The 21,379-nt window shown below is 54.8% G+C and overlaps 1 protein-coding gene across 2 annotated transcripts in view; it reads left to right on the top strand.

Moving 5' to 3' along the window:
• The first annotated feature begins 617 nt into the window (after positions 1-617).
• PAXIP1 (PAX interacting protein 1) overlaps positions 618-21,379 on the top strand; it is a 39,890-nt gene continuing 19,128 nt past the window's right edge. The window contains exons 1-6 of one of the 2 annotated variants that reach the window (XM_043872444.1): positions 618-829; positions 3,252-3,386; positions 7,149-7,192; positions 8,721-8,784; positions 15,061-15,174; positions 17,896-18,528. In XM_043872444.1, coding sequence (XP_043728379.1) covers positions 749-829; positions 3,252-3,386; positions 7,149-7,192; positions 8,721-8,784; positions 15,061-15,174; positions 17,896-18,528 — 1,071 coding nt within the window. In that variant the 5' untranslated portion in view covers positions 618-748. Of the gene's footprint in view, positions 830-3,251; positions 3,387-7,148; positions 7,193-8,720; positions 8,785-11,332; positions 12,721-15,060; positions 15,175-17,895; positions 18,529-21,379 lie in introns of those variants that run through there. The other variant, XM_043872445.1, reaches the window with a different exon arrangement.

Genomic DNA, 21,379 nt, shown 5'->3' with positions numbered 1-21,379 from the left:
CGTCACAGCGCGGGCGCGCGTCGCGCCAGGTGTCGTCAACGGCGCCCGGAGTGAGGAGAGCGGGGCTGGTTCCGACCGCCCAGGGTCCCCGGGCAGGAGCCGGCTCGGGCGATGGGGAGAAGCCCAGTGGCCGCGCCCACCGGGCCGGCGCGCCGCCAGCAGCCCGCGGCGCTCGGCCCCTGCCCTGCAGCCCGGGCCTCCCCCTCCCCCACCCGGCTCCTGACAGTCACCTCAGGTTTCCGTTGGGCCGCCGGCGGCGGCGCTCCGCTCGCCCGGGCCCCGCCCCCCGAAGCGCGCAGGCGCAGCGCGTGCGGCCGCGCGGGCCGACGGGAGGGCCCGCCGCGCTGCCGTCCTCCCCCGGGCCGGCCCACTGCAGCCCCGCCGGGGGGAGCGCTTCTCCCCGCGACCTCCGTGCTCCCCCAGGGGCGGCGGCCGCCCCGCGCCCCGCGCTCCGCGGCTGGCAGCCCTCTCAGCTGAGTGCCTCCCTATCCTCGGGCCGCGGCGGAGGGCTCCGGGCGGCGCCGGCCGAGCGGCCCCCGGCCCTCGGCTCCCCCTCGGCGGCTGGCGGGATGGTGCGGCCCACGGGACGCGCGCGGCTCCCGCGCTCCAGCGGCGCCGAGGGCGGGGGCGCCGAGGGTCCGACTCGTAGCGCCGGAGCAGGGGCCGCTCGCCGGCCGCGCCGTTGGGGAGCGGGCCCCGCGGGGCCGGGCGGGAGCCGCCGCTGCGGAGCCTCGGGGCCGCCGCGACCATGTCGGGCCAGGCGCCCCGCGTCCCCGAGGAGATGTTCAAGGAGGTCAAGTACTACGCGGTGGGCGACCTCGACCCGCAGGTACCCCGCCTCCACCCTGCCGCGTCCCCGCGTCCCGGGCCCGCGCCACCCGCGCGCGCGTCCGGGTCCCCGGGACCCGCGAGTCCGGCTGCGCGGAGACCCGGCCGCCCGGCGCCGAGTAAGGCCGGCGGAGACGGAGCTGGCACCGGCGTCTGCAGCCCCCGCGGGAGGGCACCCCGAGGCTAGGGGAGCCCCAGGAGGGGACTTGGGGCGCGTCTGCGGGGTCCGCGGCGGGCGCGGGGTTGGGGGCGCTGTGCCCAGGCTCGGGGGGAGGCGGGCACGTGGAGGGGGTCTACGCGGAGAGTCCAGCGCCGGGTGTCCCCGTCCCCTCCCCGTGGGGGAACCCGCCTGCGGTCGCGCGGCGCCTCGCCGGCTTCCCCCCGCCCCACCTCGTCTCTCCGCTCCTTCGTGGGCGGAGTCCGGACGGGGATACCCTCCCGCGGCAGCCCCGGCGCTCCGGGGGCCCCGGGGCGACGGGTGGTTCCGGGGTGGGAGCTTCGGCAGGGTGGAGCCAGTAGGGACGCGGGTCCCGGGATGCTCAGGGGACAGTTAGTCGCCCCCGAGGTGGCAGCCACCACCCCCACCCCTCCGCCCAGCTAGCCTGTCTGCAGCTCGGTCCTGTCCTGTTCTCTCCTCTCCTAAAGTAGTGCATCTGTTTGAACGTCAGGATTTTATGCCTCCATTGTGGGAATGAACTGTAGTTGGGTCTCCAGGTGTTCTTTTCCCTAAAGTTTATCTGTACAGTCACGTCGTCTGCGTGTCCCCTTGGCTGTGCCTGCTGAGCGTGGAGAACTGAGGCCCGGGCCTCCCGAGTAGAGACGGGGACTTAGTAGATAAACTTAGAGACCAAAGAGCTGTGGCAGGCTGATGGGTCTTGGCCTTCTAGAGGCTTGTGTGCTGGTGTCCTAGTGACTAAACGCTTGGCAGCCCCCAAGGTGGATCCTTTCTCCACTCTAAAGTAGAGGCTTTGACTTGGATAAACAGGTGGTGAGCTCAGACAAGTGAAGGTAAGTGCCTGTAGCAGGGTGGAGACTTCTCCCTTCCAGCGTGGGTTCCTTTTCTTCACTGCCTGCTGTTCCTCTCCCCTCTGCTTCCTACCTTCTGGTTCATTTTAAGACTGACTGTAAACAGAGAATTGAAGCGAATATTACTTAAAACCTGGAGGAAGCTGAACTGGATCCATGTTTACTCAACTGTGAATCAAGTCTAAGGGCTTAAACATGTCCTTGCAAACCACTTAGGTCTGAAACTATATTTTCTGAAAGGTGGTTGATTCTCTGAATCTTAAAATGAGGGTTCCGAGAGTTCACGTGTGTCGAATGGACTTCTAGTTCACATCCACACATGGGCGCTCTCACCGTCCCGAGCTTGCGGTGTGCTGCTCAGACCCGGCCCGGGGCCTCCAGCCGCCCTCCAGCCTCCACTGCCTGCCCGGCCTCTGTTTCTGCCTGCCCTGTGCTCTGGGGGCCCGTTTGCTCAGAGCTTTGCCCCCATCTTTGTCATACACAGATGGCTTTGCTCGGGTAGGACCCTGGCCTCCTCAATGCGCTGCATGTCCTCCTAGATCGTACAGTGGCGCCAGAGAAAGCCATGCCCTAAACTAAAACTTTCTTTCCCCCGTGATCTCTTAGTGGTGCTTGGGAGCTGTGCTGTGGTGTTGCAGTTTCTTGCACATGCCCCCTCAGTCACCAAGTCTTGCTAATTCCCTTGCATCATCTTCCTGTCCTGTTCTGTGACCTGCCTCTTTCACCTGAGTTATCGCAGGTGTTTCTTAACGCCTGTCTTGCCTCCACTCCTGCAAAGTAAACCTGTCCTTCTTCCACTGGCGGTGATCTTTCTGTCGTGTCTGATCATGGTCTTCCCTGCTGACTGCCTCCTACTCAGCCTCTCTTTCAGAAGACACTCTATATTATTTGGGGGTAAAATACAAAGGCGTAGCATCTGTGCAACACCGTCGATGGTCTGATCTGTGTTCTTCTGCCAGCATGTTGAAGGCCTCCCTCCGCACAATGACTTTGTTTCTGCGTGGCTGACGCCTTAAGTTCCTCAAGACTCGGCTCCTCTAGCGCCTCTTGCAGAACTTCTCCGTTTATTAGAACTGCCTGTCCCCGAGCCTTTCTGTTGAGACACTGTGAGTCCAGTGCTCGCCCGGGCGTGCTCACCTTGTCTTTCAGTCCTTCTGTCTTCAGGAGGGACACCGTGCAGTACCTCGGTCACAGGAGCTCTGTGCTTCCGTGTCAGTGAATCAAGACTTGAAATGCATTTTGTTGTCCCTGTAGGTTTCCTTGCAAATGACTTGGGGGCAGGTGTTAATCCTGTGTGGAGAATGTGGTGGATGTTTATTAGAATTTTCGCGATTGGTCATCAGTTGTATGCATTGAAATGCAGCCTGTTCCCTTGTAACTCGTGTGCTTCTTTGAAGGTTATTCAGCTTCTGAAAGCCGGGAAAGCAAAGGAAGTGTCCTACAACGCGCTCGCCTCGCACATCATCTCGGAGGATGGGGACAATCCGGAGGTGGGAGAGGCCCGCGAGGTCTTTGATTTGCCTGTCGTCAAGGTGGGTGGTGCATCTACCCAGTGTTACACCCTTGGTCGTGTATCTTGAAAGCGGCGCACAGAATTCTGTGCGGCTCTTCTCAGGCTGTTGGCTCAGGCTTGGGTCTGGGTGGGAAGCGCTTGTAGCACGTCTGATGCCTCGGAGACCAGCCAGCAGGAGGCCCAGTCCTGTACGCCACAGCTTGCGCACCTGCTGCCGTGAGCCTGTTTGCCACGGGCCAGAAGTTCTCCAGGCCAAGAAAACATGTCGAAGGCAGTGGATGTGCTGTCTTGACGGAGACGACGCTGGTGCATTCTGCTCGGAAGCTGGATCGACTCCCCGAGACTCTCCTGGAGCAGGGCTCCCTCGCACCCACACCGCGGCCGGGGGCCTGATTTCCAGGCAGGCAGGTCGGGTGGAGCCCCGCGCTGTCTGGCTGTTCACTGCCCTCTGACAAGGGTCATGGTGACCGCTGGTCTTGCTGTCCCCCCAGGAGCTCTCACTTCCACTCTCCAGCTTGAGAGCTGTGGGTCGTTTATTCTAGAAAGTGGGGTGTCCGCTGCTGGCTGAGCTGCTCAGAGCTTGTTCATCTGTGTCCTGTTGCTGCTCTTGCTGCTGAGGGTCGAACTAACTGCTGTTAAATATGGGTCTTTGAAATTTATGTTTGTAATTTTGATCTTTCAGTTTCGTATTATGCATTTGTTTTAAAATGGTTTTATTTCACTTTTTTTTTTCTTCTTCTTCTCTATTTCATGCTGTTGCATGTGTTATCTTAAAATCAGTATGAAGGTTACCGGGGCTTAATACTGAGAGCCTGGCCGTTAGGGGCGAGTGCTGCGGCAGGCAGCCTGCAGGCCGGCTTGCTGCTGCGGTCGTCCGCCTCACTGGCATGCAGGCTCTGAAATGCTGCCTCGCAGGCGCAGAAGCCCGACTTGTGAGAGGGAGCCTGCAGGCAGGTATGCCTCACAGGAGCGTCCTCGCCTGCCAGGCCCTCCTGCAGCCACTGTGCGTCAGAACCACGCGCGGTTGCTTTGCTCTGTTGAAGCGCAGCGGTCGCGGTGCTGGCTGGCTGCTTCTTTCTGCCTGGCCAGCGGGCTCACTCCACCTGGTCCTTCGTGAGGACTGATGTCAGCAGGTGTCTTGCCTGCCTCCCCTGGGCCGCCTTGGAAGAGAGTGGACCTGCCTCGGGCACCGGGCACCCTGGGGCCCTGGTTGGTGTCCATCCATTTGTGGCTGTGGGGAGCGAACCTCATCTCTCCCCCACATACTAGCCTGCAGCCTGTTGTCACAGTGACTCCAGGTAAACTGTGTGGACTCTTCATGGGCCTTCAAAGGGCAGCCCCTTGGTAATAAATTTGGGGTGCCAGGGTCCTTGTCCCCAGACCAGTTGCAGCAGCGCTGCTTAAGTCTGGTGACCCCTTCAAGCCCCTTTTTGTAGCAAATATTTTGTAGTACCCCCTTTATTACCCTGAAATGAAATTGTTATGTAAGATAACATTTGTCATAAATACATATATTAGTATTTATATACAAATCGCCCAAACTGGAATGTAAACAGAGAAGGGAGGCAATGGCAGCAAGTCTGCATTTCAGTGTAGAGACCCTGGGGGGTGGTGGGTGGATCCTGGGGGACCTGGTCCTCTGTCCCGCCCACAGCACCAGCTCTGAGGGGAGTGCAGGCTGGTGACCAGGCACTGCTGAAGCCCTGAGCCCATTAGCAAGTCCCTCACAGAGGTAGCGGTCCCAGGAAGGGTGTCCGCCATGCGCTGCCCAGAAGTAGCCGTTGTGTCCCAGTTGGCTGACCACAGCCCTGCGTCTCGTCTCCCGCTGCTCCCGGGCTCTGTGCACGCTCTCCCTCTCAGCGTGCCAGCCTGCCTTTAACTCGTGGCCGCCCCACGCTGTCCAGGGCTGCAGTGTGGGGACGCGGTGGAGGAGTCTTCCAGAGCAGTGCAAGTCTGTGCTCACTCCGGGACAGCGCGGAAGCCTCAGGCCTCGTCTGACCCGCTTGGTGTGCCGCCAGGCTGCTGGCTGCGCTTGGCCGAAGGTGGGGCCAGGCGTGCTCGGTGCCCAGGGCTCTGGAGTGGAGGCTCAGTAGCCATGGCTCCTGGGCTGTAGAGCGGAGGCTCAGTAGCCGTGGCTCCTGGGCTCTGGAGTGGAGGCTCAGTAGCTCTGCAACATGTGGGATTGTCCCAGACCAGGGATTGAACCCGTGTCTCCTGTGTTGGCAGCAGATTCTTAACCATTGAGCCACCAGGGAAGCCTGCCACCAAGACTTTTTAAACCCATTTTTTAGTGGAAACACTTCCCCAGTGGCCTTGGAGGCCTCCTTGGAAGTGTTAATTATGCTGACTTGCAGTGGCTTTATTTTATATATTGTTGCTTGCTTTGGGGATAAATAGCTCCTGATTACTGTGCTCTTCTAGTTCCCCATTTCTGCGTTATTACGAGTGTGTCCTCCTCCTCAGCTGCAGTACCTTATCTAGGCTTACCCGGATGAGGGGTCAGAGCGAGTCTGTTCATGATTTGACGACTTTGCAGCAGCAAGCCCAGCAGTCCCTAAGTGCACCTGTACTTTCCCCTCCTGCAGCCCCCAGGGGCCGCTTTCGGGGTGACTGCTGCAGGCAGAGTGGTAAGGCTGCCTGTCCACGGTGTCAGCTCCTCTGGCCCGCCCACCTGAGTCGCGTTTCAGGGTGCTGAGCTGGCCTTCTGCCGTACCCTCCTGCCGGGGAACTGGTCTCAGGAAAGCCACCTGGTGCTCCACACGCGTTGGCCGCGGAGGGCTTTGAGGTCGCAGCTGAGACACCAAATGGAGCGGGAGGCAGAGCCCGTGGGAGGTTCTGGGGGGCCAGTTCCCTCCCTGTCACTGGAGTCTCCCCAGGACCAGAGTCACGGACAACGTTACACACTCCTTCCTGCTTGGTGGCTCAGCCACAAAGCTACAACTTTGGTGAAATGTGAAGTAACTCTTCACAGATGTCACACATATATGGACTTACGCTGAGGAATTGTTGATGTTACCTGGCGTATAAGGAGAACGCACTTTGATTTCTGAGGTTCTTCCAAGGTATACGTGGTACATTAGAAGTGAGTGTCATACAAGCAGCTGAGGTTTCTGAAGTCAGCTGGCTACTGTGTGTTTTTACACAGATTCTGTGAAGCAGACCTACCAGGATAATGGTTAATGTGATTTTCAAAATTAAATGGCAAAGTAAGATGATTTTTCAAAAATATAATTTACCCAAAAAGGTAGTAAGTAATGTGTTTTGCAGTTCATAGAAGGATCACCAGACAGAAAGGCGTCATGGGATTTACAAACATTGTATCTACTTGGCCTCCTGAAGAAAAACCCCCAAATTCCCGCCTTTAGAGCAGTCAGGACTCAGGACTCCAGAGGAGACTTGGAGGGGTCGTGTGTACGTGGGACATGGGTGGGGAAAGCCTCCAGTCGTGAAGATAGCTTCTAGCTGGACTAGAGGCTTACGCAGTGGCCCAAAGTCTGACACAGCTGGAGTGACTGAGCAAGTGTGGAAACCTAGAATTTAAGTTTCAATATATAATAAGCTTTTAAAGAGCTGGTAGTGTTTCATTCCACGGTTGGGCTTTTCCCCTTGGGGACTAATAGCTGATACTTGACGCGATACTTGAAAGCTGGTGACTGTAAGCTGGAGGCTGCCTCACTGCTGTAACAGCCTTTCATTCCCAGGAGCAGCGCTGGTCGCGTGGCGGCATTCTGAGTGTGAACCGGAACTGTGTTCTGATTTGCACTTCTGTTTTCTTCCTCAGCCTTCTTGGGTGATCCTGTCCGTTCAGTGTGGAGCTCTTCTCCCGTATCCTTTTTGGGAAAGTGGGGAGGGAGAGGGTGACTCTGGGCCTGAGACCCGAGCGGGCCTCACTTGCTGCGCTTACGTGTGAGTCAGGAGGTGGTGTGTGTGTCCTGCTCTGTCCCTCCCGTGTCCAGGCGTCTGTCCCTGATCCTTGGTGTTCCCCCTGGGGGCGGGGGCCAGCTGCCTGGAAGCAGCGGTAGCCTGGGCCCGAGGCTCGAGTTCTCGTTCTGCAAATTGGCTTTAGGACCCAGGCAGTCTGGACTCAGTTCTGTTGTCTTTGGAACAGATGGCTTCTGTGGTGTCTGGTTAGATGGACTGTTTGTAAAATTCTCGGTCTATATGAACCCAGTCACGAACTATTTGAAGAATAGATTGGGGAAGAGACCATCAGGACATTTTTAGTTTTATATCATGCACTGTTATTCTTTTATCATGTTGGATGGAAGTGTATTAATCCATTTCCACATTAATTCCACCCTTAATGTGGAGCGCCTGCTTGGGGCCCAGTTCTGCAGACAGGGTCGCCAGGGCCGCATTCCTGCCCCGGGGAGCTGCCCTGCACTGCGTGTGGCTTCATTTGCTGCTTCCCAAGTGTGACTGTGGAACACACAAACACCCTCCCCCACACACCCCCCCAACATGCATAGCAGACAGAGGCTCACCAGGACTGCATTGCTGCCCCCAGGAAGCTGCCTCTGCACTGCGTGTTGGCTCAGCACGCAGAAGTAACGCTGTAACCCATTCGAGGTCCAGACGCTCCAGATTCCTTAAAAAGTCACATTTGCTTTGAACAGACTGAAGTTCAGGCCCCTGGAGGTCACATGTGCTGACAGAGAGCCCCGCGCCCAGGGCTGCACGCTGTGAGCCCTCAAAGAGTATGTTGATGGGGTTTTAAGAGCCAGAGCTTCAGGACTGGGACAGACCTTGGGAATTACATACATATTCCAACCTTTGTTTTAATGAAGGGAACGCTGTAGCTCAGCATTGTCTCGCCCAAGTTCACAGAGTATGATGGTGCTAAAGCTAGAACTTGGGTTCTTTTATGAAAGATTCCTCTAGGCAACAGAAGTAATCATGCTCAGGTGAACTCACTGTTCTTTCAGGACAGTGCTGGGCCGGATGTGGCTGTGTGTGTGTGTGCACTCGTGTGTGTGCATGTGTGTGTGTGCGCGCGTGTATGCATGTGTGTGCGTTTGCGTGCGTGCACGTGTGTGCGTGTGCACGCGCATGTGTGTGCATGTGTGTGTGTGTGTAGTTAGGCGCTTTTCCCACGAGCGTGTGGCGCCCATCCCGCTGGTGCACGTGGAGAGAGGCTCTGAGGGTGTGCTTTACCGCACGCCTCCGTCCTTTCTGCGTCCTTCCCCCTGCCCTGCGCTCTTCTTTGGCCAGCTTACGCCTGCATCTCTGCTGAATGGATTGAGTGGGAAGCAGAAGGTGGGCGGTGTCCACACGGGCCGGTCGGAGCTGTCTCAGAGCGGCATAGAGGTTGCACTGGTCTCATTTCATTGGACTCTTAATCCGTGAACAACAGAGTAAATGGCTTTTCTCCAGAGTCGTGTCAGATTTTTTTTGGAATCACAGCCTGCCTCTCCCAGGTAAGTGCGGCGCAGTTCCTCTTCTGTTATTTATGTAACAGTTCTGAATTTTTATGTGATTGGACATATGTTGTACTTGTAAACCACCAGTGTTGCTTAACTAAACTGCATATTCAGTATGACCTTACAACAATTATTTAAATATTCATACCCAGTCTTAAGATTCAAAGCTTTAATGGGTGAAAATGTTCTTTCTAATCTAAAGAATTACAGAGATTTAAAACTTAAGCATGAAGACATGTTAAAAATGAAATTGAAAGGTGACAAGGAAACTTCATTCAGAGGTAAAAGCAGAGAATTTTTTGTAGTAAATAAGAGGCTTATGCAGACCAGTAAAAAGTTTTTATGAAGAGGAGTTTCAGATAAGTATAGCAAAACATTTGATACACTTTGTGCGCCCGTTGATAGCCCTGAGATAAGAGTGTCTGGTCTCAAACGTGTGACCATGTCTTCAGTGCTGGCTGAACTGTAGACAGGCTTCCCCGCCCCCACAGGAGTGCAGATCAGTGAGTAGTTTTCTAGAAAAGCCGAGCCGTGTCAGACCCGTAGGAGACTCAGTTGTTTTCCCTGCAGGTCTCGTGTGCTTAGACATTGATCCCAAATTGGTAGAAATAACGGCAGATTGATGCATAAAGGCAGCATTATTTATGAGAGGATAAAATTGGAAACGATCAGATCATCCACCATTTGGAAATATCTAAGAAACTATTTTGGTCCATTATTAATACATAGTAATCTAGAGTTTTGAATTTTGTTTTATAAACGTATGTACAGACATGGGTAATTTTTTAAATGGGGGACAAAGCAGGACATAACATAGTTATGTACAGTATTACATCAGCCAAATAAAATATGTAAGAAATAGCTGGGGAAAAGGGCGCATCTGAAAGGGGGACCAGGGCGTCGGCAGTGATAGATCCCGGGAGCAGCACACGCTCAGCACCGTCCGTCCTCGTCTGTCTCAGTCCCTGCCGGAAACCCTCAGGCTGTGAGCAGCTTTCATGAAAAACCAGGCTGGTGGTGTTCGAGCTCAGTCTCAGCTTGCTCGGAGTCAGGCGTGGCTGCGGGGCGGGAGGAGGCTCTCTTAGCCCGGTCTGGTTTCTGTAGCCCGAGGACCTCCTTCCGTCTGAGGCTCTGATGCTGACGCTTTGGGTCTCCCCATCTCTGTGGAGGCCTTCGAGAACGGGGTGTCTAGGACGTTAGGTGAGACGAGAAGGAATTTGATGAGAATCCTGCCTTCTTACACCTTTGTAACAGAAGATTATGAAACCAGGTAACATTAGTTTAATACTGTTGGACTATCAGCCAGACTCAAGTTTTTTGTACAGGTGGTGTCACCGTGACCCCTTCTCTGCCCAGACAGTACGTCGAATGATGTTGTGTTTCTTGTAAATTCTGGAAGTTCTTTAAAATTATAAAATTCTCTCTTCTTTGTTTTTGCTACGTCGATTTAATAGAGATCCTTGAAAAGTTGACTTTTTTCCTTAAGAGTAGGAATTTTATTGGTATTTGTATTTTTCAGTGTTTTTCACATCTTTCTTATAAATGTGTATTTATACGATGATGATTTTTAAAATTGGCTAAAAGGAAGACAGTTTTATAATGGGTACTATGGTTACATGTAATTTTTATTATTTTCTTTATACTTCTCTGTATATTCCAAATTTATAATAAGCATCAGAAAAGTTTTTAAAATGAAAACATTTTATTACTATTACTCCTTATGAGTAAGCACAATATACAGTGGCTAAAATGTAAAATTTGCATTTAATTCTATTTGTACTGATTGGATCTCTGGGTTCATGATTCAGAGCCCACTCTCCAGATAAGAGAGGCAGAGGCCGAGGCAGGGAGTCCTGTGGCTGTTTTCAAGGGTCAAGGTCATAGTGACATGGTATTTAGCAGACCTGACTTGGAAAAATAAGATTATTCATTGATTAGAGTCTGAATATGAGGTGATCACAGGGTTTTAAATTAGGGGTCTGAGTTTGACACTGGAGAGCCTTTTAGTCTTGGAGAAATAGAAGCGTAGTTACATTTGACAAAGGTTTCTGCATACATGACGGGTTATACGTAGTCAGTACCCTGGTGTGTGAGGGCTGGTGCGCGTGGCCGGGCCGCAGGGGGTCACCTGTGAGCTCAGAGAAGGCGGGCCGGGTGGATGGCAGGGTCAGGCCGGCCTTGTGGAGGTGAGATCTGAGAGGAGCCGGCACGATGGGTGAAGCGGGTGGAGCTGGAGGGGAGAGGACGCGGAGGGGACGTGGGGACACAGCACTGTGAGGGCACTGGCCTCAGCGGGACTGCCTGCTTGGGTGGAAAGGAGAGCTAGGAGATACCGGAGGTGGAAACTGGGTGCCGGAGTGAGCTCAATGAGGTAGCTGGCTTCTCTCCTTCGCAGATGTTTACATCAGGACATTTGGAAAACACAGGAAGAAGGCAAACAATTTTAAAAATCACTTGCACTCCCATAGGTGAAACTGATCTGAGAGCTGTGAGCAGGAATAGTGGGCGGGGTAGGAATGGGGTGCGGGCTCGAGACGGGGGCTTGAGCCCCTGTTAGCACCGGGTCCGTGAAGACAGCGTGGGCCTGAGGAGCGGGCGGACGGGAGTCAGAGGGTCTGGGTGACCCGGGGGTGCAGAGGAGGAGCCGACACTCACAGTGGGGCTCTGCTGGCTGCTCCACAGAGGGGTACGGCGGGTGATTTCCTGTCCCAAGTCAGGAGCATCGCTGGACCTGGGCCGCGGAGGGGAAGCGACGCAGTCAGCCTGAAGCCCAGTGCTGTCCAGGCACAGGGACCTGGGACACGCGTGAAGGCGGAGAAGCGCATCCTTGCAGAGGAGGCTGGGGGGAGGCACAGGGTCAGGGAGACAGCCTTGAGTGGGGAGACAGGAGGCTTCAGAGTGAGCAGAGATGATGGCGGGGGCAGCTCTAGCAGCCAGGGGCTCAGACCCTGCGTAGGTTTGTCGCCAGGGCCAGCAGGGGGACACGGGGAGTGTCAGCTTGAGCCCCACTGCCCGGCTCAGTGCTGCGGGCAGGGGGCTGGCTGCAGCCGCACGCGGGCTTGGGGGTCTGCATGGACCTCCGGCTCTGGGTTGAGAAGCCACGGGTGAGGTCAGCAGAGGGGAGAGCGGGGACCCGAGGAAAGAGCTGAGAGGCAGCCGGGCTCGGCGGCCGGGTGTCTGCAGGGTGGCCCAGCTGGGGCCTTGTCCGGGTGTGCACTTGGCGGCGGGGGCAGCGAGGCCGTGGTGGACGGAATGGCAGATTCAGCGAGATCGCTGACAAGGGCTTTATGGGTCTGAAGCGGGTCCATTAGGAGTGCCGTTCAGACCCCAGCACCTTCGTGCGGTCTTCCATCACACAGTGAGGGAAGTGTGGTTTTTCTGGGTCCATCACTCACTGCACTTACTCTCACTGTCACTCGTGGCGAAGGAAGCTCTGCTTTATCAGAGTCGATGGCTGAGCCGGGAGTGAGGAAGCTCACAGCACAGTGGGGACACGCTCTGGCTGCTGAAACTTGCTAATGCGGTTCTGAGATAGATGAACATGCGTCTGTCCACCGCGCCTGTGCTGGTGCTGTGTGAAGCGGGAGACAGGTTCCCCTCGGGTGTGGGCAGCACTGGGGTGGGGCGGGTCAGCACGGGTAACCTGCCCCGAGCAGCCTCTGGAGCATGGGCACACGCACACGCGTGCACACGCAGGCAGGCAGGCGGGGCTCCACCGCCGCGGAGGGACTGTTGTTGGCGGTTCTCAGTGACCTTCTGTCTTTTCCCGTCAGGGTGTTGAGACGCTGGAGCTCTTGTTGGAGTCTTCCAGAGCGCTCCAGGGAGAGGTAGGGAAGGGCGCTTGTGCCGGCAGGAGCTGGGAAGCACAGACATCACCCGCCTTCTCCCGAGCCGGTGTTGACGCAGGCTGCGGCCGCGGTTGTCGTGTGCGGGGTAGGTGGTGGGCAGGTCCCCGTGTGTGAGCGCCTGCCGGGGCCTGACTGCACTCTGGGAGGCCCTTTCCATGTGTATCTCAATCAGCAAAGAATTTCTTGACTGCCTACCCTGTGCCTTGCACTGTTCTGGGCCCGGCCGAGGATCCGAGGTCAGGACAGGCCTCGCGCCCGAGGCTCCCCTCCCTGGTCTGCGGGCTGAGAGCTCGTGCACAGGAGGGGCGAGAAGGGGCTCTCGGAGCGGCACCCCAGGAGTGTCTGGGTGGGAGGCCTGCGAGGGGCCGTCCTGGTGCAGAGGGAGGCCCCTCCCCGCGGGGACGGTCGAGGGGCAGCCTCTGCCCAGGGCGGAGCAGGGCTCAGTGCCCCGCAGGGGCAGCTCGCTGTGGGAGTGCAGGGGCCGGGGTGCCGAGCTGAGGAGGGCGGGGGCCCGGGGCCAGAGCGAGCCGCCAGCCGCGCACAGGTCGGGGGGCCCAGGACACTCTGGAAGTGCTCAGATCTGAGCCCGACGGCTCGAGGAGATGTCCAGGCTTTTTTAGCTGAGCTGATAGATTAGCTTAGGAAGATTTCTTTTCAAAAAAAGAACAGCATTTTTTTCCCCAGTTATAAAATTAATGCTTTTGAAAATTTGGAGAATACAGAAAAGTATGAAAATGTCCCCATGACCCTGTCAGCACTAGGTAGCTATTGTTAACAGTTTGGTGTGGAAAGACCATTCTTCATCACACCGTTAGAGACTCATTGGATGAGCTGGTGCAGGTATGTTCACGTCACTTAATGCAAGCACAGGTCGGTGAAGACTCTAATTCCAGGGAGTTTTCCAAGTTGATACAAGCTAGAGCTTGGGGGCTCTGTCCACGCCAGGCCTTACCTCCCCCGTGCGACGTTCTTTCCACAGCAGTTTGCTGTGCTGTGTTGAAACCCAGCCAAGGTCCAGGCCGTAAGGTGGACTAGTCAGTGAAATAAAAATAATAAAGCCATGTCTAGATTGCGGTTTTTATTTCATTTGTAATGAAGATTATATGATGATTTATTAGAGTCATATGTTTCATCATGTAGTTAAATCTCACCACCAAATGCTGCAGGATATGTTTTTGTGGAAGCCACTATTAAAAATAACACCTTCTGATCAAGCCTCCTGAAATGTGTCACTGACTGACTAAATTAATGAGATACAAAAGAATGATTTTAAGGTGACTTTGTAAAATTAATTCGTTCTTGTTAGTATTCACAGAGTAGTATGGAATGCAAAATAATTTCTAGAAATATTTGTAAAATGGAGAGTAGATACAGGATGTTAGATTTCCATCAATCTGAATAATGACAGTTAAAAAGAAAAAATTTTGTTAAACTTAAAAAAAAATTAGCTTGAGACAAAGTTCAGAATTCTTAACCGTAATTCACAATTTATAATACGTTATCTAGCAAAAAATTGACTTCAGTGATTATCTTAGAATTCACACCTTTGTTTTCCTTAAATGTTTCTTTTGACTTTCAGATGATTAAGTTTTATTTTTTAGAAATCGTTTTTAGTAGGACCTGCCCTTAGTGAAGCAGTCTAGAGCAGTGGGAAGTACAGTTTGGAGTCAGGCCTGGGCTTAGGCAGACCTAGGTTTTACGATGGTGAGCTCTGACTTGGTGAGCTCGTGTGGCCCCCGCCGGGCCGCGGGGCGAGGAGCCCTTGGCACAGTTGCTGGCACATCGTAGGCAGGCAATGAATGGAGCTGTGGGCTCTGCGGTGGGAGCCTCTGTCCCAGCATAAGCCGTCGCATCTGAGCCTCACTTCACCTCTTGCGCAAGCATGGGAGTCACGCCTGTTATGCTTGCCTCATGTCCTGTGTGCTTGGTAGTTACGTATTCCCCTGAGCTTATGCGCCACTGTATTTTTTGTCTTTTATTTTTAATTCATTTCATTATAAGCATTTATTTGTTATCCATTAATTCTTAAGGAATCCCTTGAATATGATCTTTATACTACTGTATTTAAACATTTTAAAAAATGGCAGAGATGGGAGATGGAGTGTGGTGTTCTAGTTCTTTTTCCCTATCATTTTGTTATGTAATGAAGTAATCCTCCACTCAGCCCCTAGAGTGTGGACATAAGTATTTTTTAATTTATTTGGTGACAAGGCAGAAAAGGTGATGTTTATAAAACTTAGGATAGGAGTAAAAGTTACTGTCACAAGCACATAGCTTTCAGCTCATCTGTTTTTCCCACTAACACGCTTAGGTTAATTTCATTTAAGAAGGAAGAAAGTAGATGAGCAGAGTGGTTATGATGTCACATTAAGTGGGCAAGCAAGTCGGTGAGTGTGGTGGAAGCTTGATTTCCGGTTCCCGCCAGGTGTCGCCTGAGGACAGAAGCGCTCTGTGGGCGATGCTTACCTTCCATGGGGGCGGCTGCCAGCTGAACCTCAACAAGAAGTGCACGCACCTGGTTGTTCCCGAGCCAAAGGGGGTAAGCGACCCATGTACGTTCTCCTTTAAATGTCTTCTAAGCATTTCCAGTCATCACATGTCTTCTTTGAACTTCTTTTAAATTAACTGGATTCTATTTGCAAAAGCTGATTGAGTTTATGTCACATACAAAACAGCTTCATTCCACAAAGGATGGGAGATGACGCATTTTACTTTGAACCGCATGTGACTTTTAAATACAAAGAAATTTGGGTTTATTTCATGTTGAGGATCGGACAGATTTTTGAATATTCAGGTTTCCTTTCGTATCGACTAAAACTTCAGTTTTGTGAAAATATGTGTTAGTGCTTTTTACAATTTTTACAAAGGGTCGTACTGAGTATGATTATAAACGTGCATTTGGAGCATTTCTCAGTGTACTATCCTTAATAATCTGGACCATTTCAGCGGTGTTTGCTCGAGCCCAGGGCTCTTCTCTAAGCACGGGTGGGGTCGTGGGGCCTGGGGGTCCCCGAGTGGGGTGCAGGTCAGCAGTGCAGCCCCCCCAGGACGTGTTAGGGCCACAGGCTGGCTGCCCGCCCGCCCCAGACCGAGTGAAACAGGACCTGCTGGGGTGGGGAGCCCGGGGCTTCTGCCGCGGCCCCACATGAAGAATAAGAACTGCTGTCGTGTGGAAGCTGAGCTTTCTTCCTCCCATGGACAGTCATTTAGAACTTTGAGAATTAAGTATAGTATTCATAGTAGGAAGGTCTTTTAACAAGTTAACGTTCCCATGTCTATCTTTGCCTCCATATTTTTTATTGCCTTCAGTCTGAATCAACACTGCGTGTCTCTCCTGAGTGCACAGACTCGCTGAGTGGGAGGTGGGCGTGCGGCCAGGTCCGGGTGAAGGGGGCGTGGAGGCTGACGGACCACCCGCCAGGAGGGTCCCTTTCCCTTCCCCCCGGGAGCAGGGCAGCCGTGGATGTGTACCGTTCATGGTGCTCGTTCTCTGACAAGAAACGAGCTGTGTGAGCTGGTGAGTGTGCTTGTAACTTAGTAAGCCACATAATCCAAGGAGAAGCTTTGAAAATTTGGGGCGAATCTTCAAGTCCACTTAAGTAAAAAGTTGTATCTTACATGACAATTTAAAAGGTAAGTAGTATGCTTTGGTTAAAGAGCGTAGGGTTTTGTTTTTTTTTTTCCTTTTTATCAACATTGGTTTATGGCTGAAAATCAATCCTTAGATTTTCTGTAGCTAGTTTAAGGGGAATAAAATGTTTGTAAGTTTTAAAACTATGAAGGAATACTTGTAACAGGGTCAAATTACAGTTGGAGGCAATATATCAATCGAGTGGATTTGTCAGACTAGCTGAAAGTGAAAGTCACTCAGTCATGTCTGACTCTTTGCGACCCCATGGACTGTATAGTCCATGGAATTCTCCAGGCCAGAGTACTGGAGTGGGTAGCCTTTCCCTTCCCCAGGGGATCTTCTCAACCCGGGGATCAAACCAAGGTCTCCCGCATTGTAGGCAGATTCTTTACCAGCTGAGCCACAGGGGAAGCCCAAGAATACTGGAGTGGTAGCCTATCCCTTCTCCAGGGGATCTTCCCGATCCAGGAATCGGACCGGGGTCTCCTGCATTGCAGGCGGATTCTTTACCAACTGAGCTATCTGACTATACACAAAAATAAATGGCACGTTTAAAGTAATTTTTTTCACTTTTGATAAATTTGTGGAGAAAATATATAAATGGCATGATGAAACTCTTTTCTGTATTCTCGAATTTTTAAAATGTTTTAAATTGAGAAGAATGGAGGAATTTAGTAACAGCCAGAAAACAAGGTATGTTGCTTAGTATTGGGAGGAGGGGGCTGGTTTCCGGGTGTACACGCTCGCACCTCCTCTGAAGGCTGAAGACGGGGCTGGGGAGGGTCTTTGGGTCCTCCAGCGTGCCCCTGGCCCACAGCAGGAAGTAGGTGTAGTTTAAGGCCCAAAGTGTGAGTTTTCTGGAGAATGGCTGTTAGCTGAGGCTTTAGCACAGGTGGGTCAGACTGTCGGGTCACCGAGCCATGTTTACTAGCTGGTTTATTTGAAGCTGCCTTAACACATTGCTCTCGCTTAGGGTTTCCTTTGTCTCTTCCCTGGGGCGTGCCTTCTGATCTGCCCTGTCCCGTAGTAGCGTCCGCCCGCTGGGCGTCCCTGCTTACAGCCCACAAACCCCGCCAGACCTGCCTGCCCGGGGCCCTCATGGCTTAGCGCTGGCTTCCGCCGCTGTCCCGGCGCCTGTCTGACCCCTGTGCAGAGCTCAGTCGAAAGCCTCGTGGGGTCATTGCGACTTTCTGCCTTCAGTGCGACAAGCTTGGTGCACGCCGGCTGCCTGATGGGCAGTCCCGTGGCTGCCTGTGGTCCTGGGGGCTCCGTCCACCGCGACACAGCTCGAGCGGCTCTCAGTGATCACCACGCTGGACGCCAGCCACGCCTTTTGCTCCTGAACGTCCCATGGGGTCTTAGCTCTGAGTGTTGTGTCTGAAGCTGCGTTTGTAAATGAGAGTTGAAGCACAGTCTTTTCAGACTACTGTCGGCACATGCGAGGGCGTCCTGTGACCACTGCTGTGGTTCTTCGTGTCTCCTGTCTGGAGGGGTCTGAGTGGTTCCTGTGGGTGAAGTGACCACAGCAGCAGCTGACCCTTCTCAGAGTTCTTGTTTTGAGCGCGTAACGCTGGGAGATCTGATAAACCCTGCAGCTTGTTTCTGTGTATGTCTGTGCTTCACCCACAGGAGAAGTACGAGTGTGCTTTGAAGAGAGGCAGCATTAAGGTTGTGACCCCCGACTGGGTCCTGGATTGCATCTCTGAGAAGACCAGGAAGGACGAAGCCCTTTATCACCCCCGCCTCGTCGTTTACGAGGAGGAAGGGGAGGAGGGGGAGGAGGAGGGGGCGGGCGATGAGGAGCCGGACTCCCCGCGCGAGGGCAGCACGGACGGGAAGTCCAGCCCGGCCAGCTCTCAGGAGGGCTCCCCCTCCGGCGAGCCGCCGTTCTCACCCAAGTCACGCGCTGAGAAGTCCAAAGGGGAGCTGATGTTCGACGACTCCTCAGACTCCTCGCCCGAGAAGCAAGAGAGGAACTTAAACTGGACGCCTGCGGAGGTCCCCCAGCTGGCGGCGGCAAAGCGCCGGCTGCCCCCTGGCAAGGAGCCCGGGCTGATTAACCTGTGTGCCAACGTGCCACCCGTCCCCGGGGGCATCCTGCCGCCCGAGGTCCGCGGGAGCTTGCTGGCGCCGGGACAGAGCCTGCAGGGCCCCGAGAGGCCCGAGGTGATGGCCGCCTGGAGTCCGGCCGTGCGGACGCTGAGGAACATCACGAACAACGCTGACATCCAGCAGATCAGCCGCCCCTCCAACGTGGCGCACGTGAGTCACTCTTCTAGAGGCAGAAATGTCAATGTCCCATTGCAGTCTTTTTAAATGTCCGGTTATTCTCTGCTGCTTCAGAACAGTTAACGTGTGAGCAGTGTTTTTTTGCCCGAGGGCGTGTTCTGCAGTCTCTGTGTCCACACACACGTGCGTGTTCAGTCGCAGACTCCTGACGAGCGGTGACAGGCCCTGACCCTGCTGAGTGGCACACACCCCATGGCCAGGTTTCCCCCGACGGTGGCGACAGAGGGAAGCCTGAGGCTGCCAGCTGTGCCTTGGTGTTTACGATGAGCTGTGGGTCGATAAAGGGCATGGTGTGGTTTGCTCCTTCATTGAAGAAGCCTCAGTTTTAATTTACAGTTTTGTGATGGGAGCTTACTGTACAGAATGGACCTTAAACACTTCAGTAGCTGTTTTTCCATTCAAGACAAAAAGAAGGCAGTTGGGGGGGGGGGGTGTGTCCCTGTGTGTGTGTGTCCCTGTATGTGTCCCTGTGTGTGAGTGTGGCCCTGTGTGTGTCCCTGTGTGTGTGTGTGTGTGTCCCTCTGTGTGTGTGTCCCTGTGTGTGTGTGTGTGTGTCTGTGTGTGTGTCCCTCTGTGTGTGTGTGTGTGTGGGTCCCCGTGTGTGTGGGTCCCCATGTGTGTGTCCCTATGTATGTGGGTCCCTGTGTGTGTGTGTCCCTGTATGTGTCCCTGTGTGTGAGTGTGGCCCTGTGTGTGTTCCTGTGTGTGTGTGTGTGTCCCTCTGTGTGTGTGTCCCTGTGTGTGTGTGTGTCTCTGTGTGTGTGTGTGTGTGTGTGGGTCCCCGTGTGTGTGGGTCCCCATGTGTGTGTCCCTATGTATGTGGGTCCCTGTGTGTGTGTGTCCCCGTGTGTGTCCCTGTGTGTGTGTGTGTCCCGGTGTGTGTGTCCCTGTGTGTGTGTGTGTGTGTGTGTCCCTGTGTGTGTGTGTGTCCCTGTGTGTGTGTGTGTGTGTGGGTCCCCATGTGTGTGTGGGTCCCTGTATGTGTGTCCCTGTGTGTGTGTGTGTCCCTGTGTCTGTGTGTCCCTGTGTGTGTGTGTGTGTCCCTGTGTGTGTCCCTGTGTGTGTCCCTGTGTGTGTGTCCCTGTGTGTGTGTCCCTGTGTGTGTGTGTCCCTGTGTGTGTGTCCCTGTGTGTGTGTGTGTGTCCCTGTGTGTGTCCCTGTGTGTGTGTCCCTGTCTGTGTGTGTCCCTGTCTGTGTGTGTCCCTGTGTGTGTGTGTCCCTGTGTGTCCCTGTGTGTGTGTGTGTGTCCCTGTGTGTGTGTGTCCCTGTGTGTCCCTGTGTGTGTGTGTGTGTCCCTGTGTGTGTGTGTCCCTGTGTGTGTGTGTCCCTGTGTCTGTGTGTCCCTGTGTGTGTGTCCCTGTCTGTGTGTGTCCCCGTGTGTGTGTGTCCCCGTGTCTGTGTGTCCCTGTGTGTGTGTGTGTGTCCCTGTGTCTGTGTGTCCCTGTGTCTGTGTGTCCCTGTGTGTGTGTCCCTGTGTGTGTGTGTGTGTCCCTGTGTGTGTGTGTCCCTGTGTCTGTGTGTCCCTGTGTCTGTGTGTCCCTGTGTGTGTGTCCCTGTGTGTGTGTGTGTCCTTCTGTGTGTGTGTGTGTCCTTCTGTATGTGTGTCCCTGTGTGTGTGTGTGTGTCCCCGTGTGTGTGTGTTCCTGTGTGTGTGTGTCCCCGTGTGTGTGTGGGGGGGGTCCCTGTGTGTGTGTGTGTGTGTGTGCCTGTGTGTGTGTGTCTGTGTGTGTGTGTGGTTCCCTGTGTGTGTGTGTGGGTCCCCATGTGTGTGTGTCCCTGTGTGTGTGTGTCCATGTGTGTGTGTCCCTGTGTGTGCATGTGTGTCCCTGTGTGTGTGTGTGTCCCTGTGTGTCCCTGTGTGTGTGTCCCTGTGTGTGTGTGTCCCCGTGTGTGTGTGTGTGTGTGTCCCTGTGTGTGGGGGGTGGCCCTGGAGACAAGGCGGTGAGTGTGGACAGGGAGCCCGGCACCCTCTCCGCTGCAGAGGAGAGGCAGGGCAGACAGGTGTGAGCAGACGGGCTCCTGACGCCTGGCTGGTGGTGGCGGGTCATGTGCCCGCTGCTGGGGGAGGAGGCCCTGAGGTCGGGCACTTAACCCCAGGCGGCCCTGGCAGAGCTGAAGCCGAGTTCCGGGGTGGGGGTGTGGATAGTTTAAGAGAGTTTTTGTTGGTTAAAAGTGTGTAAGAAGCGTCCCTCCCTGCCTCCCTCTCTCGGGGTAAACGGTGACCAGTTGATAGTACCTGGTCCTTGAGACGCTGGAGGGGCGGCCCCCGGGGTGGGGGATGGACACGGGGTCAGGGACTTGGGGGGGCGAGTGTCCCGACATGGACGCAAGGTTCCGGACACGTGCTGGAGCTGGTTAGGAGCCAGGGTGAGGGGGCACCCTGCCTTGGGGTGTTGGCAGAGTGCGCGCGGTGGGGTCTGGCTCACGGTGAGGGCTGGGGGCTGGGGCCGGCACCCGCAGCCTGCAGGGGAAGCCGGGTGGGCAGAGCTGGCGTGTTCAGGTAGGCGATTTCGCGAGAGTGGCGGCCTCGGAGGGGGAAGGCGGGGGCGAGGTCATGCACCACAGCTGGCAGGCCTCGGTCTGCTGAGGGCAGCTGGTGTGGTCCAGAGGACCTGCACTTCGCGTGCTGGCCCGGTTGTGAGTGGCAAGTGGCGGGGGGAGCGAGGAGGCCGTCAGAGAATGGCAGGGCTAGGCCTGCCCAGGTGGTGCTGCTGAGACTTGGGGAGAAGCCGGTGCCCAGGAAGAGCGGGAGCCCCTGTGGGCGGCGGGCCCCGTGTCAGCACCCAGCCCTGCAGGGGCCGTGGAGAGGGTGGGGTGCAGATGC

The sequence above is a fragment of the Cervus elaphus genome, chromosome 18 (assembly GCF_910594005.1).
Source record: "Cervus elaphus chromosome 18, mCerEla1.1, whole genome shotgun sequence".
NCBI classification, from domain to species: domain Eukaryota; kingdom Metazoa; phylum Chordata; class Mammalia; order Artiodactyla; family Cervidae; genus Cervus; species Cervus elaphus.
Note: the sequence above shows the minus strand (reverse complement) of the source record. Positions and strands in the feature narration are given on the sequence as shown.